The 23,795-nt window shown below is 41.7% G+C and overlaps 1 protein-coding gene across 1 annotated transcript; it reads left to right on the top strand.

The window, feature by feature from the left end:
• Positions 1 to 6,027: 6,027 nt before the first annotated feature.
• Positions 6,028 to 7,083, top strand: LOC121841043 (trace amine-associated receptor 13c-like). The gene has a single exon (XM_042307005.1). The coding sequence runs from the start codon at positions 6,048 to 6,050 to the stop codon at positions 7,008 to 7,010; it is 963 nt and encodes a 320-aa protein (XP_042162939.1). The 5' UTR covers positions 6,028 to 6,047; the 3' UTR covers positions 7,011 to 7,083.
• Positions 7,084 to 23,795: the final 16,712 nt, after the last annotated feature.

The following is a 23,795-nucleotide window of genomic DNA, read 5'->3' as shown; positions in this document are numbered from 1 at the left end:
GATCAGGGGATTGTGCTGGACAGGTGGAAATATAATGTCCTGTAATTCCACAAAAAAGACAGCTCTTGGTGCTCAATCTGCATAAATGTTCGGAGACAATCTAGCCCTTCCCAGTAGCTTGGGCTCTGGAGGAGGCGAGTCAACCTCCCTCGGTGATTCCCGTGGGCACTCAGGTGACATTGGATTTCCTCGGTAAGGTGGACGTTGGGAACTTCCGGGATTCGTCCGAGGTGAGGTGGGATTATTGGGCAAGTGAGTGTGACCGAGAACAGACCTCTTCTCCCTTCTACGTTCCCGTAGCCACCCATCAATCCGTGAGGTCAAGGCGATGAGCGAGTCAAGGTCAAAGGGAACCTCCCGGGCTGCAAGCTCGTCTTTAACCTCCTCCAAAAATCTGTGAAGGAGCATGTCGAAGAGAGATTTTGGGTGCCTGGTACTCTCAGTAGCCAAGGTGCGAAAATCTACTGCGTAGTCTGCCACACTACGGGAGTTTTCACGCCGTTGGAGTAGCTTCCATGGAGCTTCTCCCCCAGACAACTGAACACCTTCCTAACCTCCACCACAAACAGTGAATTGTTGCTCCCACACCACTGTCGCCCAGCCGAGAGCCCTCCCAGACATCAGCGTTATAAGATATGCTGTCTTCGAGCGATCCGAGGCCAACGGAGATAAGGGAGCACTGGGAGAGAAACGCTCGGCAGGTTCCAGGATCTCCAGCATAGCACTCCGAAGAAGACCCAGATGCAGACACAGGAGGCGGATAGTACCAGTCTCAGAGTTTATTATAGTACAAGGGGCAGGCAAAAGGTAAGTCGAGGCAGGCAGAGAGTCGTAATCCAAATCAGAGTCAGAGAGGTACAGGACGGCAGGCAAGATAAGGGTCAGGATGGGCAGACAGGTCAGAACTGGGAAAACTAGGAAAAACTAAAACTAGAGCACAAGAAACACGGACCACACTGATAGGACTTGACGGGACTAACAGACAAACAGAAAGCTATTTACACAGGGGATAATGGGATAATACACAGGGGATAGTGGGGGAAGATGGGTGAAACCTGGTGGGGGTGGAGACAAGCACAAAGACAGGTGAAACATATCAGGGTGTGACACTCGCCTCATTTACTTAGAAGTGCATGTGGTCTCACCCCTCCCATGTGGTCCCAGGTGCCCATATAGAGTTAGGATGTAAGGCTAACTAGCTATGGCAAATGTCAGGAAGACCTGGTTGTTGTCACATAGAAAAATAGAAAAAAACAGCTAAGCTTTACTTTGACCACATCTTTTCACATACGTTTTATTTGGGTATTGTATCATTTACGACGTTGATAGGCTCCAGCCAATGGAAGCTCGGTGCATGTACATAGAAAAATAATGCAATTCAACCATTGATTGATTGCGACAAAAATAATGACATCGCCAGTAGTTCCAATGTTTTATTGTTGGAGTTTATGGATTTGCATGTGGCTGTGAATTATATGATACCTGAAAAGGAAAGAGGATCTGATCATGCCTATTGGTATTCTGGATAAATTCTTGATCCAAAAAGACACACAGCTGTTTGGGGTTTAATTCCACATCTGCTTGCATTGCTTGGTAGTGTAATAGCATGGTATAAGACAACCTAAATAATACATTTGAAGTAATATACAATAAACAGTACTATCCTATATTGAGACTTGAACAGAAATTGTGTTATCACATCAACAACAACACAATCTTTCAGAATGTACCTGTTTTCAGTATATAATGACATTACAACTTTTTGTGTTTTGCCTTCATGATTGTTCTCTAGTAAATAGGAAATTCAACAGAGTGTTAGTCTTGATTATGATAATAATACAATGATTATACTATTTTTATAATAATACAAATCTGTCAATCAACCAAATTAATTTCTTAAAAATATATTTTTCCATCAGCAGTACTCACAAAGAGTTTTACACATACCCAGTCTAAAATCCTAAGACCAATCGATGCACATGCCGAAGCACAGCATCTAGGAAACACTCCCTAGAAGTCATAAACCTAGCATTAAAACTAGAGAGGAACCATGCTCTGAGGGTTGTGTATTGTTATTCAAAATGTTCCAATGTTCACAGATGACCAGCAGGGTCAGATAATGACCAGGGTGGCTTTAGAGTGGGCAAAGAGAGAGAGACAGAGACAGAGACAGAGACAGAGAGAGAGAGAGAGAGAGAGAGAGAGAGAGAGAGAGAGAGAGAGAGAGAAAAGAGGTAAATACAATTTTCTTTCAAACCTTTTATTTTCTTCTAAATCTTTAGTAGAGAAATACATACGTATTACAATTATTAAAAGTTTGCTATGCAATATTAAACTATACCAAGTTTTCTTTTTCATTGACCTTTATATAAATCATACATATTATTATTAAACAAATATTACACTTTAATACCCAATAAATGTTATACTTATAATGATGTTTTTGTAGGAAAGACTGATTTTTATTATTTTCTTAAGAAAAGAAGAAGAACCAACATTTTGCTCCTTTTCAGGGGCCTATTGTAACCAGACACCCCCATCAGTCTCCAAATCCCTATCTTCAAGCTATCACACCCTGACCTGTTTCGCCTGTCCTTGTGTTTGTCTCCACCCCCTCCAGGTGTCGCTCATCATCCCTGGTGTATTTAAATCAAATCAAATCAAATCAAATTTTATTTGTCACATACACATGGTTAGCAGATGTTAATGCGAGTGTAGCGAAATGCTTGTGCTTCTAGTTCCGACAATGCAGTAATAACGAACAAGTAATCTAACTAACAATTCCAAAAAAAAAAAAAAACTACTGTCTTATAACACAGTGTAAGGGGATAAAGAATATGTACATAAGGATATATGAATGAGTGATGGTACAGAGCAGCATAGGCAAGATACAGTAGATGATATCGAGTACAGTATATACATATGAGATAAGTATGTAAACCAAGTGGCATAGTTAAAGTGGCTAGTGATACATGTATTACATAAGGATGCAGTCGATGATATAGAGTACAGTATCAACGTATGCATATGAGATGAATAATGTAGGGTAAGTAACATTATATAAGGTAGCATTGTTTAAAGTGGCTAGTGATATATTTACATCATTTCCCATCAATTCCCATGATTAAAGTGGCTGGGGTAGAGTCAGTGTCATTGACAGTGTGTTGGCAGTAGCCACTCAATGTTAGTGGTGGCTGTTTAACAGTCTGATGGCCTTGAGATAGAAGCTGTTTTTCAGTCTCTCGGTCCCAGCTTTGATGCACCTGTACTGACCTCGCCTTCTGGATGACAGCGGGGTGAACAGGCAGTGGCTCGGGTGGTTGATGTCCTTGATGATCTTTATGGCCTTCCTGTAGCATCGGGTGGTGTAGGTGTCCTGGAGGGCAGGTAGTTTGCCCCCGGTGATGCGTTGTGCAGACCTCACTACCCTCTGGAGAGCCTTACGGTTGAGGGCGGTGTGCTTGCCATACCAGGCGGTGATACAGCCCGCCAGGATGCTCTCGATTGTGCATCTGTAGAAGTTTGTGAGTGCTTTTGGTGACAAGCCGAATTTCTTCAGCCTCCTGAGGTTGAAGAGGCGCTGCTGCGCCTTCCTCACAATGCTGTCTGTGTGAGTGGACCAATTCAGTTTGTCTGTGATGTGTATGCCGAGGAACTTAAAACTTGCTACCCTCTCCACTACTGTTCCATCGATGTGGATGGGGGGTGTTCCCTCTGCTGTTTCCTGAAGTCCACAATCATCTCCTTAGTTTTGTTGACGTTGAGTGTGAGGTTATTTTCCTGACACCACACTCCGAGGGCCCTCACCTCCTCCCTGTAGGCCGTCTCGTCGTTGTTGGTAATCAAGCCTACCACTGTTGTGTCGTCCGCAAACTTGATGATTGAGTTGGAGGCGTGCATGGCCACGCAGTCGTGGGTGAACAGGGAGTACAGGAGAGGGCTCAGAACGCACCCTTGTGGGGCCCCAGTGTTGAGGATCAGCGGGGAGGAGATGTTGTTGCCTACCCTCACCACCTGGGGGCGGCCCGTCAGGAAGTCCAGTACCCAGTTGCACAGGACGGGGTCGAGACCCAGGGTCTCGAGCTTGATGACGAGCTTGGAGGGTACTATGGTGTTGAATGCCGAGCTGTAGTCGATGAACAGCATTCTCACATAGGTATTCCTCTTGTCCAGATGGGTTAGGGCAGTGTGCAGTGTGGTTGAGATTGCATCGTCTGTGGACCTATTTGGGCGGTAAGCAAATTGGAGTGGGTCAAGGGTGTCAGGTAGGGTGGAGGTGATGTGGTCCTTGACTAGTCTCTCAAAGCACTTCATGATGACGGATGTGAGTGCTACGGGGCGGTAGTCGTTTAGCTCAGTTACCTTAGCTTTCTTGGGAACAGGAACAATGGTGGCCCTCTTGAAGCATGTGGGAACAGCAGACTGGTATAGGGATTGATTGAATATGTCCGTAAACACACCGGCCAGCTGGTCTGCGCATGCTCTGAGGGCGCGGCTGGGGATGCCGTCTGGGCCTGCAGCCTTGCGAGGGTTAACACGTTTAAATGTCTTACTCACTTCGGCTGCAGTGAAGGAAAGACCGCATGTTTCCGTTGCAGGCCGTGTCATTTATCCCTGTGTTTTCTGTCTCTCTGTGCCAGTTCGTCACAGTTCGTCTCTAGGTCATTGGTCTCCAGCTGGTCTGTCTAGGTCATTGGTCTCCAGCTGCACTAGGTCATTGGTCTCCAGCTGGTCTAGGTCATTGGTCTCCAGCTGGTCTAGGTCATTGGTCTCCAGCTGGTCTAGGTCATTGGTCTCCAGCTGGTCTGTCTAGGTCATTGGTCTCCAGCTGCACTAGGTCATTGGTCTCCAGCTGGTCTAGGTCATTGGTCTCCAGCTGCACTGTGTTCTCTGTTTGTCTGTTGCCAGTTTGTCTTGTTTGTCAAATCAACCAGCATTTTTGTGTTTCGGCTCCTGCTTTTACAAGTCTCTTTTTGTCGTCCTCCTGGTTTTGAACCTTGCCTGTCCTGACTCTGAGCCCGCATGCCTGACCACTCTGCATTCCCCTGACCCTGAGCCTGCCTGCCAACCTGTACCTTTGCCCCACCTCTGCGTACCTTGACCCTGACTGTCATCAGGTACCGTTGCCCCACCTCTGGTTTACTGACCCCTGCCTGCCTTGACCTGTATATTGTCTGCCCCTGTTGGATTATTAAACCATTGTTAGTTCGACATCGTCTGCATCTGGGTCTTACCTTCATACCTGATACACTTACCCCCTTCCTACATAAAAACAACCTTGAATAAGTTGTATATCGACTCAGTACCGGTACCCCCTGCACACAGCCTCGTTATTGTTATTTTATAGTGTTACTTTTTATTGTATTTTTTACTTTAGTTTATTTAGTAAATATTTTTCTTAACTCTATTTCTTGATCTGCATTGTTGGTTAGGCTTGAAAGTAAGCATTTCACGTTATGGTGCATGTGACAAATACAATTTTATTTGATTTGAGTTATCCTCTTTCCCTGTAAACTATAATTTGAGTGACCAAAACATCACCCATACTATATTTTCTCCATTAAAATGCTCAGTTGAGAACAAAAATATAACATTTTATCTCATCTCTAACTATCAGTAAGGCTGAAGGACAGGCTAGGTGGGCACAGCAACATCCAATCCTGTCATACATTACATCATGCTTTCACAACTGATTTGTTTAACCAACCGTTTTTTCATTTCTGTGCATAGTGGTTGTGTGCGTGCGTGTATGTGTGTATGTGTGTGTTTGTGTGCGTGTGTGTGTGTGTGTGTGTGTGTGTGTGTGTGTATGTGTGTATGTGTGTGTGTGTGTGTGTGTATGTGTGTGTGTGTGTGTGTGTGTATGTGCATGCATGCATGCGTGCGTATGTGTGTGTGTGCAGAGAGACTCCGGGAGGTTAGTGTCTGTTAGTCATTCAGGGATAAATAGAGAGGCAGAGCTCAGAGTTTGTCAGAAGGCTGACCTGACAGGGTCACGCACAAGACCAAGCAGGAGCAGGACCTCAGCATTTTACCCTTTATTACAAATGGAGAAACATGAAGATGTTCAATACTGTTTTCAGGACAGAAACTCTTCTTGCAGAAAGGCTTTGCTATCGACATCTATCTACATAACACTGTACATCGTCTTGTCATTGATTTCAGCAGTTACAGTATTGTTGAACCTACTGGTGATCATCTCCATCTCTCACTTCAAGCAGCTCCACACTCCAACCAACCTGCTCATCCTCTCTCTGGCTGTGTCAGATCTCCTGGTGGGACTGATTGTGATACCAGTAATGACTGTAGCAACAATGGAACCATGCTGGGGTTTTGGGGAATATTTCTGTGTGTTTCATGCCTACATTGCTTTTTTATGTGCTTCTTTATCTCTGGGCAATTTGGTCTTGATATCTATTGACCGCTATGTTGCTGTGTGTGATCCCTTATTGTACCACTCTAAAATAACAATAACAAGAATAATGTGTTGTATATTCATTACCTGGTGTTGTTGTATCATATACCGTGCTGCTATTATAAAAAACTTTGTAAATGTACTGGTACCCAGTAGGTGTTTGAAAGAATGTTTTATTGTTGAAGGGTATATGTGGGGTAAAATAATGGAAATTGTAATTACAATGGTTGTCCCGTGCTCTGTTATTATAACACTTTATATGAAAATCTTTGTGGTGGCCAGATCACAGGCCAGAAAGATATTTTCAAAAGAGGCTGCCAGTGTGTCTGGTGTTAAAACTGTACAGGCAAATAAGTCTGAGAGAAAGGCAGCAAAAACTCTATCTATTGTTGTTTTCAACTATTTCATTTGTTGGATTCCATCTCTATTTCTTTTCTTCTTTTTTTATTTTTTAATTGACAACTTGACAACATTGTTCATCAGTTTTCTGCCACTTGTTAACTCCTTAATTAATCCAATAATTTATGCTTTCTTTTATCCATGGTTCAAAGTGACAGCTAAACATATTTTAACTCTGAAGTTTAGGCGTTCATAGTTCAAATGTTTTTATTCCATAGTTTGAGAAACAGCGTTGATAAAGTTATGTTATACAATTTGTTGTAATTGCTTCTTTCATGTAACAATACCCTTAATTTCGTTCTACAATTGTTATAATTATTTATTTAATGTAACAATAAACTGACATTACTTATCTCAGTGTTGTCACAGATACATGTGGTGTTGATACAGAAGAATTTGCCTGGATTGGAGTGGAATGACTTGGAGAAGGCATAAAAAGGCTTAAGCTTGTTTTATAAAATACATTGTAGTCATTTTGGGCAGTATATTCCAAATACCAAAGCCTGTGGTTGTATTCTAATAGTACATTTTGAGGACGTCATGAGTCATTCTATATCTTGTTTAACATCTCCCTCTAGTGGCTCAATTGTGACACAACGCCTTCAACAAGTGTAGTGAAGTTGAAATGAACAATACTGCGTGATATCAGATAACATCCAAGACTCTCAATGGTGTATTGTGTAAGTAGTTGAGGGTAAAATGCAAGAATATGCAATTATGTGCAACACTTTATAATTTTCAGTAATAACAAATTTGTAAGGCATTTACATTTTGGTCACTATTTATTATTAAGCCCACATTTGTGAAATGTTACTCACCTAGGTATTCTGACATTTATAAATAACTACTATATACATTAATGATTCAACACAACAGCGCAGGAAACCGCAGTAGACACTTCAACCTCAACATACTGGTTATGAACACTACCACTACAATCACTACCACTACTCTCAATACATCACTGCTGCCAGGTCACATAAGAGAAGCTCTCTCAGATGCTGTTTACTCTGAATTAATATAGAGATTGGGTTTCACGCTAAATCATTTATAATGGATTAGTAAATAGTTTATATATTTATCATTACTTCCACATTTGTTTTAGCAAGCCAGTTATTCACACATTTATAAACAACTTTTATAGTATGTAATAGTGATTTATAAGATTACTCTTAATATGTTTAATATATGTCCTTATAAACCATATACTGATCATTAGTAAAGTATTTTTCCAGTCTCTAATCTAAATTGAGGACTATTCATACTTTCTTAATACTTTATAAATGTTTTGAACAGTGACCAGTGTAATTTATCACAAGAAGATAGACATGCTATTGGTAGATATTCCAGCAGATTCTGATGCTCCTTAAAGTTTCAAAATGACCTAGAACATATCAATGGTTAAACAATAAGCACACAACACAGAGGATGTTAAAGGAAATATATTGAACATTTTATTCCAAAACAGTCAAACTGTTGTAATAGTGTGCTGAAGGAAGTAACGTGTTTGTCTGAAAATGATAACATCCTTGTTTGTTGGCAGTGACTATCAAAACCAAAGTGTGGATTGCAGTCACTCATTAGAGACGTTCATAGACTGTTTACAGGGGAAGGGAACCAATATCTAAATACATAATTTAACTGAACATTATGTTTAAAGGGTTACCACTAATACACTACAAGTGAAGTTGTCCAAATACTTATGACGTCTTCAAATGGGAGACTAGATACATCAGTTGTTTTCATATCTAAACGGTCAAACAGATATGCATGAAAAAAAAATGAAAGGTGACATTGTATAATGTCGCCTTATATGAAACATTTGATCTCAAATCCCTTTTTTTGTTTTACTGCAGAGTGAAACAAAGAGGACATTGATTGCTTTCAGTTTGTGCAATGGCCAGAAGATGGCAGTATAAATCAAAATCTGTGACAGGAATAACTTGATTTCCACTAAGTGTACAACACATTTCTATGACAGACGGACAAGGCGAATCCAGGTAAAAGCTATGATTCCTTATTGATATCACTTGTTGTGTGGCTGTGGCTGTGTGTTTACGTGTGATCAGGGGTGTATTCATTCCGCCGATTCTGTTGAAAAACGTTTCTTAAATGGAAGCAAACGGAACAAAACCGGGATAAACATAGTTGAATTTGTCCGATAGAAACTCTTGTTTGCAACTGTTAGATGAATGAATACATCCTATATCAGCTTGATGCAGGGAGGAGTGTGCAAGGCGGTATTGAATTTCACTGTCTGTCCATGTGTCAAATTTGTCTCAATGTCATGTGTGCACCTGCGTTGTAAACTTTCATTCATAGACTATGTTGTAGTGACCTCATGATGGTTATAGGGAACATTTGAGTATCATGTAGTAGCCTAAACCTGTCCATGTTACATTGAACTGGGTGAATGGAGTATGAGTGACAGTCATTCAATATGCTGTAATAGAAATAAGGCCATGCTCATGACATTTTTTTGTCATCCCTCATCTTAAACTGCACTGACCGCCACTGGTCCAGTATGTATCGTAGTGGTTGTACGTTCACCAATAAAATGGAGGGTTTACTTACTCGTCGACGTAGTCACGTCAGGGGTCCAGCTCGTTTTCCTCTTTTGCGAGGTTTCTTCCTCTTTCAAGTCACAGGGGTTAAGGCCTGTTCCAGAGTGAGCAGTATGTCCACTCTGCCGACTCGCTGAAGTAGACATCGTCCAAATCGAGGTTAGTGATCCTGTTCTGATGCCCAGAAGCTCTTTTCGTGTCATAGGAAAGGAAAATATTATGTAAAAAAAAACAGTTAACATCAGTGTAAAAAAAACACAATATAGCTGAATTGGTGGATGTGTAGATTGCATCTCACATTCCAGGGTTGTCATTTGTAAACAAGGCTACATGCGATTTCTCTTAATGTGACTCCACGCAGCCAATGGCAATGTCCGCTTTAGGTATAATGCTCGGAACCACTTGTGGATTTGACAGCTCTAATGCAGTTCCACCTCCGAAACCGTCAAAACATCAGCAAAGTTTTGTGGATATGGGCCCAATTTTCTAACATAGGTCTACAGTATTGCAACATGATTGTCTCACCTGGGCTTTAAAACCAAAAGGTTACGTGTCTTGATTGTCGACCAATGACCAGTCATCAGCATCAGCGCACAAAGGCAGCATGTCTGATCCAGAATAGTATCCACAAAGCATCTCAGAAAAGGTCCTAGGAATCCTGTTAGGCATATTTGTTAACAACTTGACGCATGAAGTGAAATTCCCAATCTGGCCCTCAAACCATCACGGTCACCTAATAATCCCCAGTTTACAATTGGCTCATTCATCCCCCTCCTTTCCCCTGTAACTATTCCCCAGGTCGCTGCTGCAAATGTTCTCAGTCAATTTACCTGGTAAAATAACGGATAAATATATATATATATTTTTTTAAATCACGTTGGACATGCCTATAAATTGGGCAATTGAAGGCCATTGGGTTTATGTTCACTTTGATTGTGTTCTAAGAAAATTATAGATCTTTCAAACGTTGATTGCAACGTTGTATGCAACATTATCTGCAGGTGACTTGATACCTACTGTGCTCTAAGCGATTTCGAGTTAAACAGGGGTAACGAGTGTATTGACATAACGGTAATATTGTGAAAATTCCGCTTTTAAAAACCATCCAAATCTGTTTAAAAACGGTTATGCATGCATATTAGGCAATCATTATGAGTAGGCAAAGCGATTGTGTTAAGCGAAAATTATATGAAACATTTAACCATTGTAACATTTAATGTACAGTCGTATGCACCTGTCTGAAGCCTGCTATGTATGGAGTTCAAAGCTGGCGTTGCCTCATCGCGACCATGTCAATGAGCTTCATCACTATCACTTTCCTTTGCGGTACCTCAAAGTGTCATGATTACCATCTGAGATAAACTTTTATGAGTTGATTTTAATCATTGTCTGAGCAGTGTTTTAATTAACAGTTTTTTAATCCTAGGAGATTTTCTGAGATGATTTGTGGATAAAGCCGTTGTACTCCAGAGAAGTGACATGATACCCATAGTTGATTTTGGCTGCTAACATGATTGATTTTCATCAAAAAATGAATGTTGTAAAACTGAGTTTATTTTTGTATCCTGCATTTTGAAAATGCATAGCCGTTTATGGCTGTAGGCTTAATTACATTTTCTCAGCAATTGTCTGCGCGTGTGCTCGCATGCATGTGCGTGCACGGGGGTCTCGAGGTTTGAACCACTCAATTTTGGGACCCACTGCTCTAACTAACCACCATATTCTAAAATATCCACACAAGCCACTACCCAGCCAACCAGCCAGCCAAATATTATGAGTAAAACATTTTTTAAAGAATATTAGGCTATTATGAAGTGATTATTTAAGAGAAAACATTTTTTAGCTAGCTAACTAGCATATTTACATTAGTCGTCTCCTCAATGATCAACTGATAGCCGATCCTCATTTCCCATGTCAAGCATGTCTTTAGGGGGCACTGTAACTAGCTTGCTTACAATTTGTGAAGAGAAATACATGTAAAAAAAAGTTTGCTACAGATGCAGGTACTTCTAGTATTCATTTGATTTTGATCACCTGCCCCCTGAATGGTTTGTGGAACGCCCGTTAGCAGCATAGAAAGAACTGCCTCCTTCCTCTATACAAGACATATAGTACAGTGCTCTAGTTTCCCTGCCTGCCTGCATTCCTAGTTTCTTATTCAGGAGATCTCTGCTCTACTCTGCTCTGGGCTTTGACTGGGGCCGGTGCCTCCGCGCTGCCTACTCCTGCGTGTAGATGGGGCTGGGGACAGGGATAAAAGATACAAACGTCTGGTGGTATCTAGGGGTGGAGGGATGGAGCTGGGCTTGTTTCATGCCTTTGCTGTTTGGCATCCGCCCACCTTCTCCCTGGATCCACTGGCAAGAAGAGAAGTCTCCTACGCCTTGTGTTCTGTGGGACTGAGATGTGGAAATCACACTCCGCCTTGGCAGCATCAGAACAGAACCACTCTGGAGGCTTAGAGACAGCATGAAAAATAGTGGTGTGAGAGAGCGAGAAAGAGAGAGAGAGAGAGAGAGAGAGACAGTGCAGGAGAGAGAGTTGGTGCTGCTGTGGACCAGGCATGTAATAATTGATGCCTTTAGCAGTTTGATGAAGTGTCTTACCTTGTCTCCTGCTATCCCTGGCATCAGACAGGCAGTCCAGTGAGAGGCTCTGAAGTCCAGTCTATTGAAAGATTGTAATGAGTTTTTCCCCTCTGTTAATCCAACCCTTCACTAAACCTACAGGGCAGAGGTCCCTTAGTGTTGACATATTCACAAGTGTTGGAACAGTCGAAGAGTGACTCAGATGTAGCGATCTGACATGCATTTGAATATCAAATCAATATCAAATCAAATTTTATAAGTCACATGCGCCGAATACAACCTTACAGTGAAATGCTTACTTACAAGCCCTTACTTACCAACAATGCAGTTCAACAAAATATGAATAAGAAGTAAAGGGAACAAGTAATTAAAGAGCAGCAGTAATATAACAATAGCGAGACTACATACCAGGGTATCCAGTGCAGAGTCAATGTGCGGGGGCACCGGTTAGTCAAGGTAATTGAGGTAGTATGTACAGTGCCTTGCGAAAGTATTCGGCCCCCTTGAACTTTGCGACCTTTTGCCACATTTCAGGCTTCAAACATAAAGATATAAAACTGTATTTTTTGTGAAGAATCAACAACAAGTGGGACACAATCATGAAGTGGATCGACATTTATTGGATATTTCAAACTTTTTTAACAAATCAAAAACTGAAAAATTGGGCGTGCAAAATTATTCAGCCCCTTTACTTTCAGTGCAACAAACTCTCTCCAGAAGTTCAGTGAGGATCTCTGAATGATCCAATGTTGACCTAAATGACTAATGATGATAAATACAATCCACCTGTGTGTAATCAAGTCTCCATATAAATGCACCTGCACTGTGATAGTCTCATAGGTCCGTTAAAAGCGCAGAGAGCATCATGAAGAACAAGGAACACACCAGGCAGGTCCGAGATACTGTTGTGAAGAAGTTTAAAGCCGGATTTGGATACAAAAAGATTTCCCAAGCTTTAAACATCCCAAGGAGCACTGTGCAAGCGATAATATTGAAATGGAAGGAGTATCAGACCACTGCAAATCTACCAAGACCTGGCCGTCCCTCTAAACTTTCAGCTCATACAAGGAGAAGACTGATCAGAGATGCAGCCAAGAGGCCCATGATCACTCTGGATGAACTGCAGAGATCTACAGCTGAGGTGGGAGACTCTGTCCATAGGACAACAATCAGTCGTATATTGCACAAATCTGGCCTTTATGGAAGAGTGGCAAGAAGAAAGCCATTTCTTAAAGATATCTATAAAAAGTGTCGTTTAAAGTTTGCCACAAGCCACCTGGGAGACATACCAAACATGTGGACGAAGGTGCTCTGGTCAGATGAAACCAAAATGTAACCTTTTTCAACAATGCAAAACATTATGTTTGGCGTAAAAGCAACACAGCTCATCACCCTGAACACCCCTTCCCCACTGTCAAACATGGTGGTGGCAGCATCATGGTTTGGGCCTGCTTTTCTTCAGCAGGGACAGGGAAGATGGTTAAAATTGATGGGAAGATGGATGGAGCCAAATACAGGAAAATTCTGGAAGAAAACCTGATGGAGTCTGCAAAAGACCTGAGACTGGGACAGAGATTTGTCTTCCAACAAGACAATGATCCAAAACATAAAGCAAAATCTACAATGGAATGGTTCAAAAATAAACATATCCAGGTGTTAGAATGGCCAAGTCAAAGTCCAGACCTGAATCCAATCGAGAATCTGTGGAAAGAACTGAAAACTGCTGTTCACAAATGCTCTCCATCCAACCTCACTGAGCTCGAGCTGTTTTGCAAGGAGGAATGGGAAAAATTTCAGTCTCTCGATGCGCAAAACTGATAGAGACATACCCCAAGCGACTTACAGCTGTAATCGCAGCAAAAGGTGGCGCTACAAAGTATTAACTTAAGGGGGCTGAATAATTTTGCACGCCCAATTATTCAGATTTTGATTTGTTAAAAAGTTTGAAATATCCAATAAATGTCGATCCACTTCATGATTGTGTCCCACTTGTTGTTGATTCTTCACAAAAAATACAGTTTTATATCTTTATGTTTGAAGCCTGAAATGTGGCAAAAGGTTGCAAAGTTCAAGGGGGCCGAATACTTTCGCAAGGCACTGTACATGTAGGTAGAGTTATGAAATTGACTATGCATAGATAATAACAGAGGGTAGCAGAGGCGTAAATGTGTGTGTGTGGGGGGGCAACGCAAATAGTCTGGGTAGCCATTTGATTAGATGTTCAGGAGTCTTATGGCTTGGGGGTAGAAACTGTTTAGAAGCCTCTTGGACCTAGATGTGGTGCTCCGGTAGAAACACCTACTCATTCAAGGGTTTTTCTTTATTTGTACTATTTTTTACATTGTAGAATAATAGTGAAGACGTCAAAACCATGAAATAACACATATGGAATCATGTGGTAACCAAAATAGTGTTAAACAAATCAAAATATATGTTTCATATTTGAGATTCTTCAAAGTAGCCACCCTTTGCCTTGATGAAAGTTTTGCACACTCTTGGCATTCTCTCAACCAACTTCACCTGGAATGCTTTTCTGACTGCCTTGAAGGAGTCTTCACATATGCTGAGCACTTGTTGGCTGCTCATCTCAAACCAACTCAATTGGTTTGAGGTTGGGTGATTGTGGAGGCCAGGTCATCTAATGCAGCACTCCATTACTCTCCTTCTTGGTCTAATAGCCCTGACACAGCCTGGAGGTGTGTTGGGTCATTGTCCTGTTGAAAAACAAATGATAATCCCACTAATAGGATGTAGCGTAACAAAATGTGAAAAAATTCAAAGTGGTCTGAATACTTTCTGAATGCACAGTATTCAGAAAGTGTTGCTAACTTAGTGACTTTGTCACTATATATTTAGCCAGTTTTCAGACCTCTCCAGAGACCTTTAATGGTAAAAGAGTCAAGTGACAAATTCAGCTACTTTTCAGGCTGCCTTTGGGGAGTTTTGTCCCTGTGAGTTTCTGCAACTTTCCCACAAAATTCTGCCGCAAACGAGAGTTCGGGAGAAGCTGTCTGTGCAACAGAAATGGCAGCAATGACACACAACAGTCAGACAAGCAGAAGGGGTGGTAGGTGTGTGGCTGGAGAGGGAAACTCTAAGACCGCAGCCGTGCCTCAGCTGTGTGCTGTGACGTTATCCTCGCTGAAAATTTGTTGGCAACACTGTTCGTCTTTCCTTGCTAGTTGTAGCAGTGTGGAAGAGGCAAAGAGAGAGGGTCCACTCCCGTCAAAATCTGTCCATATGAGAATACAGTGGTAAGCAGACCACCTGCCTTCTTGTTTTTGGGACATCCACTTGTTAAGGCGGAGACAAGACCATCTCTTCATTATATACAATATCTCTGGTAGTAGATAGCTGCCTTTAGCATGGCTAGAAACATAGAAAGTTAGCATCTCCATGTGAAATAATCAGATTTATAGTTAAATACAATATGCTCCGGCAACTATTCTTATAATTGCCAGTGTAACCTACAACATTATCCCATGTTGATATGCTGCTTAATATCAAGGAGAAAAAACACATGGCTACCAAGTTTCAAAATAGCCTCGTAGTTATTACCTCTCAACAAAATGCTGTTTGGTTTATTGTTTAAACAGTTGCTGAGATTATATTTGATCATCAATGCAAAATTGTTGGCAGGTTCCTTAGTGGTTAAGAGCGTTGGGCTATTAATCGAAGGGTCACTGGTTCAAATCATTGAGCTGAGTAGATGGGGGTATGTTGATGTGCCTTTGAGCAAGGCACTTAACCTTAATTGTTCCTGTAAATTGCTCTGCTAAATTACTTTTTTTTTTTTAAATCTAGATCAGATAAAAGAACCAAGCAACAGCTCCATTGCCTAATGAACTCTCCATGGAGTCACAGATTTAGAGCTGTGCAAAAATCTATAGACAGGACCATGTTCTACAAGGACCCCCATTTTGTGACGTAAGACGACATTGACGTACAGCGTTGCGCTCCAAATCTTTCGAGTCTATCCACCCCTTTCTTTATGTTGTGATCTCTCCATCCACATTAGCATCTCCGAGTATGTCACGATGTTCCTCTACTTTTTAACACCAAGTTATTAGAGCTGGAAATACAACTTCTAAATCCCCCTAGCCTCCTGCTATTACAGTCTGAATCTTTGACTCTCTCATTTTTTTATTTTGCTTGACAATCAAGTTCACTACAAAATATTTGTCCAATTCCATTTGAAATATACTCGTTGTTTGTATTCTATTACCAGAGATGTCCTTAATAAAATCAGGGAACAATTATGCTAGACAATGGAAGGTTTCTGATGGTATTTCATTCTCAAACAATAGGAGATAAACATATTTGTTGTATAAATGTCTCATAATGTTGATGGGGCAACTAATGTATTACAGCTAGTCTCAAAATATTGCATCACTTTTTGGAGAATACAATCAGCCAATGATAGTGCTGAGGCAGTTTGACTCAACTGTCAGTCAAACAAGTCGCCAATTACTTCAGTTCTACTTGACTTTGGTATGCTGCTAAAATATGCATTTGTTTTCCCATGTGATTTCTTAAACACAATTACTTACATAGATCAGAAGAGTTCTGTGCATTAATTTAATATCTCCCTTTCTACTGTATTCATCCAGCAGCATCTGGCCACGTCTGGTAGCATCTGGCAACAATCTGGCAATGCACTTAAGGAGAGGAGAAGGAACGATGGGAGGAGATGTGTTACAGCTGATCAAGCAGAGAGGGAGGGGAATTACAGTATTTGTGGATAGAGGCCATTAAAAGGAGGCAGGAATAGGGAGTGTGGAGACTCGCTCCCCAGAGTGATTCATCACAGGCCACCTGCAGAGCCCTCTACCCCAGCACAGGACCAGGATGGCAGTGTGAGCAGCACCTAACATGCTCCGTTAAGAAAGCTCAAACATGAGAGGCGCTGCCAAAAAAAAACTAACACTAACCCTGCAAAAAACGGACACTAATCCAAACAAAAAATAACACTAACGCTGCCAAAAACTAACCCTAACAGTCACACCTGCTCCCGCTCTCCCCCCCCAGGTGCCCGAGGGCGCCAGGCTGCCCTGCATTACGCATTCCTGCCACCATCATTACGCACACCTGTTTCCCTCGTCACGCGCATCAGCGATTCATTGCACTCACCTGGACTCAATCACCTTTGTTATTTCCTTCCCTATATCTGTCTGTTCCCCAGCTCTGTTCCCCGCTTCAGCATTAATTGTCGTATGTCTTTGTATTACCCGGTTCTGGCGCTGTTCCTGTCCGGTTCTGGCGCTGTTTCCATGTCTGTGTAAATTAAATGTTCACTCTCCATACCTGCTTCTCATCTCCAGCGTTGGTTCTTACACTAACCCCTGCCAGAAATGAACCCTAACGTGTCAAAAACAAACCCTAACGTTAACCCTGCCAAAAAACTAACCCTAACCTTAACCCTGACAAAAACTAACCCTAACCTTAACCCTGCTAGAAACCGTGCTCCTCCCAGTGCTGCTGAGTCATTAACACCAGAGAGATGGATAACATTCACATATTATTATTTTACTGGGTGACAGAGTTTTGGAGAGTTATTTATGGGGTGCGGGAGAAAAGGAATGTTTGACAGTAGGCTAACCAACTTTCCATTTACATGACTGGTCACATGGCTAGTTTACTAAAACCTGTTATTTAAACCTGTTACTCAAACCTGTTACTTACTCTGGGGCTCCCAAGTGGCGCACCAGTCTAAGGCACTGCATCTCAGTGCTTGAGGCGTCACTACAGACAACCCGGTTGGATTCCAGGCTGTATCTCAACTGTCCATAATTAGGAGGCCCATGGGGTGGCGCACAATTGGCCCAGCATTGTCTGGGTTTGGCTTGGTGTAGGCCGTCATTGTAAATAAGAATTTGTTCTTAACTGATTTGACTAGTTAAATTTAAAAAAAAATACATATAATTAAAAACATGTTATTCAAACATGTTACTAAAACCTGTTACTCAAATATAGTATGTCCTCCTAAACCTGTTAATACACCAGAGGAAAAAATATTCCTCCTAGTTAGGGGCATAATTTACCCTGCCCCTTTCTCGGGTCAACATAATACCTTCCTCATTCTCTCTCGCAGGCCGTCTCTTTTTCAGACAGAAATGGCCCATACAATGTTACACTGGTGTGAAAGTTGTGTTGTGCTCTAGAATAACATGTCTATTCAATTGTATTCTATTCTAATGTTTGGTTGAATGGGCTGTTGGTCAGGGGCTTGAAGGCTTGGCTCTATACTAGCTCTTTGTTTTCATACATGAATTATGCATCATATTTAATGTTCTCTCAAGCATGATACATTTACAGTACCTCAGAGGAAACATAGGTGGATGATGAGTAACCGGTCTGAGATCATTGGACACTAGCAATCTCCCCAAATCAATCTTTATGAACGCTCTCAATTAATCTACAAATAGGCTTACCACACTCTTAGCAAATGCTCCGAAGAGATGCTGTTATGGATGTTGTTAAGCTTGAAAGCTAGATGTCAGCCTGGAAAAAGGGAAAACATGGATTTAAATCTGTAAATAAGAAATGGCCAACCACATGCCAAGATCATCCCCCTACACACTGCAAATTACACTGTGAGATTCACAACTCATGTGTTGCCATCTGGTTGCCATGACACACAATCATTAGGGCCTCATGCCAGTCCTACCCAGGCCAGTGCTTTCTATCTCTCCCTCGTCTTCTTTCTATCTCTCCCTCGACTTCTGTCTCTCCCTCATCTTCTTTCTATCTCTCCCTCGTCTTCCATCTATCTCTCCCTCGTCTTCTGTCTCTCCCTCGTCTTCTTTCTATCTCTCTCTCATCTTCTTTCTATCTCTCCCTCGTCTTCTTTCTATCTCTCTCTCATCTTCTTTCTATCTCTCCCTCATCTTCTTTCTATCTCTCTCTCATCTTCTTTCTATCTCTCTCTCATCTTCTTTCTATCTCTCTCTCATCTTCTTTCTATCTCTCTCTCATCTTCTTTCTATCTCTCTCTCATCTTCTTTCTATCTCTCTCATCTTCTCGCTTATGAGGAGTAAACACATCAACACATTCTAGCTGTGAATGCTGTCACATTGTCCAAGCATGTGTACAGACTCACCGAGTCCAGTGAAAGCTGTGAATGCTGTCACATTGTCCAAGCATGTGTTTGGCCCTGCACTCTACAGACTCACCGAGTCCAGTGAAAACCCCTAGAACTATTAGCTGTTCATTCCATGTTCGATTTCTGGATTACTTTATGATGCCATTTCCTGATCTGTGGTTTATCTCTTTACATCTAACCGCATTACCGCCCATGATCCTGAATGTGAACCAGTTCAGCCACGGAGACTTTTATTCTCCACAAAATAAATGTTAGCCTTTATTTCTGGGTTATGTGAAAGACAGGACCACATTGAGACTTTGTAATGCTCCACTGATCAATGTAAGGCTTATCCAATGATCAATGTAAGGCTTATCCAATGATCAATGTAATGAAACCCTTTTTGTGTGGTCCATTCATTGGAATCTCTTTGATCTCCAGAGAGTCTCCAGAGAGTTTTCCCTGATCTCCTGATCCGGGTCCGGGCTCCATGAACTCCTTTACTTTCCAGTTCACAGTGTGGGGAACGTGTGTGTTTTTAAAAGGGGAGGAGAAAGAGAGACTTCTCCATAGTGTCACTAAAGTACCCCCCAGTGACCGAGTTCAAGGCATGGAGGCAGAGGATGGTGTGACTCATGCAGCGCTCCTATTCATCTTGACATTTGACACACTGACGGGGATCTCAGCTGGAACAAACATGCCACAGAGTGTCACAGCTGCTGGGAGCAGCAAGAGCAGAGTACGACTCTGGTCTGGAGCTGAATAAGTAACCATGAGTCAGCTCCTATTTAATTCATACACCTACACTCCACAGATCATGGCCGCTCTTTTCAAGCATTTTTTCTGCCACCTGTTCTTCATAGATGATACCGAACACGGATTGTGCTCGGATTTCTTTGAAAGTCTGTCTCCCAGTGACTCTGTGCTGAACACTGTGGGTTAGCTTTGAGAGGACTGCAGTGTAGTGACCTGCTGGGGTTAGCTTTGAGAGGACTGCAGTGTAGTGACCTGCTGGGGTTAGCTTTGAGAGGACTGCAGTGTAGTGACCTGCTGGGGTTAGCTTTGAGAGGACTGCAGTGTAGTGACCTGCTGGGGTTAGCTTTGAGAGGACTGCAGTGTAGTGACCTGCTGGGGTTAGCTTTGAGAGGACTGCAGTGTAGTGACCTGCTGGGGTTAGCTTTGAGAGGACTGCAGTGTAGTGACCTGCTGGGGTTAGCTTTGAGAGGACTGCAGTGTAGTGACCTGCTGGGGTTAGCTTTGAGAGGACTGCAGTAATACATCCGACCCACAGCCATATTCCTCATAGAAAAGAAAAACACTGGAACATAGAATACTGTACAACTACAAGCAGGCTACTGCTAAAGTTGAAAACAAATGCCTACACATTCTTACGCAACTTGATCAGATAGATCAATACCCCCCCCAAATAAATATTCTCCATCGCTGTATGAGACATACTTTAGATATAAGATACATTATATGTATATATTATAACTGTCTGACTGGGACATTTAAGGACAGAGGAGTGAGTGTCTCAGGACCCCTAATCGACCTCATCTGGAGGTATCCCTGCATCCTGCCTCATTTGTATCAGTCTGGAGTCTCCCAACCAAACCACAGCATGGCCACGGGCAGTAAAGTCTTCATATACAGTGGAGCAGCGACTGGAGGTGGGCACTGACTGTTGACAGGTGTCTCAGAGGGATGAAGCTAGCAGGAACATCTCTGGATCTTTTACCAGGTGATTCCCTGCATGTCTGACTGCACCAGTGATGCAAGGCAATCTCAATCTCTAAAATTAGACACAAGGCAAACCCAAAGGAGGGAAACTGATACATAGGGGAGTACACCTTTCATAATTTCCTTCATGTGTTTCATTTTCCAAGACACCATTTTTCCATGACCTTATTGGCTTACTGGAGACAAGCAGCATTGGGCCCAGCTAATCAATACAATCATTGGAAAATTGTGTTGAGTAAAGTCTTAGGGTGAAATCTATGTTATTAGACAGATCAAGAGAGATTTAGTGAGGCTCAACATGCAATTGTTTAGTGTTCAGCCTGAAAATAAAACCAAGGCGACCAGTGTTCAGCATCATTGGTGCAGTCGTTCTTTTCAGAGTACTATTTAGTTTAATCTAATCAGGGCTTTATTAAGTAGAATAGAGAAGATACAGTATGTCACATGGGGCTTGCTAGGGAGAGCTTAACGCAGGTTGATGTTTATTGGGATTAATCTTGTCTTGGAGGCAGAGCGGTTACCACTAGATGGGACAGCAGCAAAGTCAACATTGATATTATAAACTGGGTGGTTCGAGCCCTGAACGCTGATTATCTGATAACCGTGGTATTCTACAGGTATGACACAACAACATTTATTTTTACTGCTCTAATTACATTGGTAACCAGTTTATAATAGCAATAAGGCACCTCAGGGGGTGTGGTATATGACCTATATACCAAATCAAATCAAATCAATCAAATCAAATTTTATTTGTCACATACACATGGTTAGCAGATGTTAATGCGAGTGTAGCGAAATGCTTGTGTTCCGACAAAGTTCCGACAATGCAGTAATAACGAACAAGTAATCTAACTACCATGGCTAAGGGCTGTGTCCAGGCACTCCGCAATGCGTCGTGCCTAAGAACAGCCCTTAGCCATGGTATATTGGCCATATACCACACCCCCTCGTGCCTTATTGTTAAATATATCGTAAATATTAAACAACAATTTGGTTTTTGGTCTTCATTGAAGGTTAGGCATAAAATCAGATTGTATGACTTTGTGGCTGTGCCAGCTAGTGACTACCATGCAGAGCTGCCTCCAGTACATGAGTCATCCCAGTAAATACCAACCTGCAAGCAGTGTGTGTGTATTGGGCCCATAGATAAAGTACTCTTCATATTATTATTATTATTATTATCATAATTCTTATCATCATCATCATCATCAAGGAACACAAAAACACAACCACCATATAAACAAAGAAGAAAGTAAAGTTTAATTCATCAAGCATTGTGCACTTGCTGGAGTAATCAACGTTGGGTTCTTGTAATTCACAAAGTGACTGTGCTATTTAGAACTGGCGGTGGCATTGGAACGGAACCCATTTCCTTCCAGATAAATGTCTCTCTCCCAGAACACTTTAGAGAGAACCCGGCGATGGAGTAGAGTGGCTGTCACTCCAATAAGTAACATAGAAATAGTGTCATTCACACTGCAATGCATTGTGTTATTAAACACACTTTTATTGTTTAGGTGCTAAATGGAAGTGTCATTCATCCATTCATTTAGGGAGGGAGAAAGAGTAAATGGTGACATAAAAATGAGATCAAATGAACAATGAAAATGGTAACCCAGGGAAGGTCTGGCTCCCCATGGCCTACAACCAAGTGTAGTTGAGACAGTGTCCGGACCCAGATGTGCATGTGTCTGGTTTCTAAGTTTACACAGCCTATAATAATCTCAAACGATAAAGTCATCTTTTTTTGTTGTTTACTAGCCATGCATTCAGTTCACAGGAGGTTGGTGGCACGTTAATTGGGGAGGATGTGCTCGTGGTAATGGCTGGAACGGAATCAGTGGAATGATATCAAACACCTAGTTTCCAGGTGTTTGATGCCATTCCATTTGCTCCGTTACAGCCATTATTAAAACGCTGTTCTCCCCTCAGCAGCCTCCACTGATACGGTTGACAACAGTTCAGTCAGTGTCTTCGTAGGAGCTGGAACTTTCCAGACAAAATATTTACACTACTGTTAAATAACAATTAGAATCATCATCATCATCATTACTGTTACTACTATACATTTGAATACTTAAAGAGGAGTGGGATGTTGAGAAAACGTTGCACCCCATTTCATTGTGATACCCAATCAAAATCAAATTCAATGGAGAGGAGAGGATGTGGGATGGCACCCATTACTGAAAAGTAAACCGTTTCTAGAGTCTGTAGAGATATTCAAATACTGAAAGATGGAGTCCTCCTAGTACCATCTGAATGAAACGGTACAATATTCAGCAATCTGTCGTCAGAACTTTCTGACACCAAAACAAAAGACAGGATTATGTGACAGACACCTCTGCTACACTTAACACAACACCTCCAAAAGGGGAAAACAGGAAGCAAGACTGTCTTTTCCACCAGTTTTTACCCCTTCTGCAAAACAAATAAAAGAGAAAATTAAAAAGAGGCTCATTCAAGTCACCTCTTTGATGCTGGCCTAGTGATGAGTACAACACATCTCATTGGATAAAGGTAGGTAGGCTTTCTCTTTTCCTGCACAGAGAAACCTAGTCCACAAATCAATTACTCATCCATGTTTCAAACAAGTAGATCTGAGGGATTACCTCCTCTTGAGTCGGTGCAGTTGCTATCTTCTGCTCTGTCAGTTAAAACGGAGAAAGAAGCTCGATGTGCTGAGAGAAAAACTGGGTCATATCAACAAAACTATGTTAAAGAAACATATTAATGATCGCAGGACAGCATAAAGAGTACACATCCTGTTCAGTAATTCCGACAGACGACTCAAGACGGAGAAAACAGGATAACATAAAGCGAGTGCACTTTTCTTTAGTCCTGTTTGTTTGTCAATTTCTCTTGAGGCAAATCCTTTGAATTCCTAATTTAATTCTATTAATTATGAACATATTATTAATTACATCATGACTGATTTTATGCACCGAGGAGTTCAATTCCACCACATTTCTACCATGAGTTTGTTAATCATCGCGGTTGTTGGTGT

The sequence above is a fragment of the Oncorhynchus tshawytscha genome, linkage group LG26 (assembly GCF_018296145.1).
Source record: "Oncorhynchus tshawytscha isolate Ot180627B linkage group LG26, Otsh_v2.0, whole genome shotgun sequence".
Taxonomy (NCBI): domain Eukaryota; kingdom Metazoa; phylum Chordata; class Actinopteri; order Salmoniformes; family Salmonidae; genus Oncorhynchus; species Oncorhynchus tshawytscha.
Note: the sequence above shows the minus strand (reverse complement) of the source record. Positions and strands in the feature narration are given on the sequence as shown.

Bases quoted from the DNA above. Each gene is read 5' to 3' on its own strand.
- LOC121841043 (XM_042307005.1), top strand. From the start codon at position 6,048: ATGGAGAAACATGAAGATGTTCAATACTGTTTTCAGGACAGAAACTCT.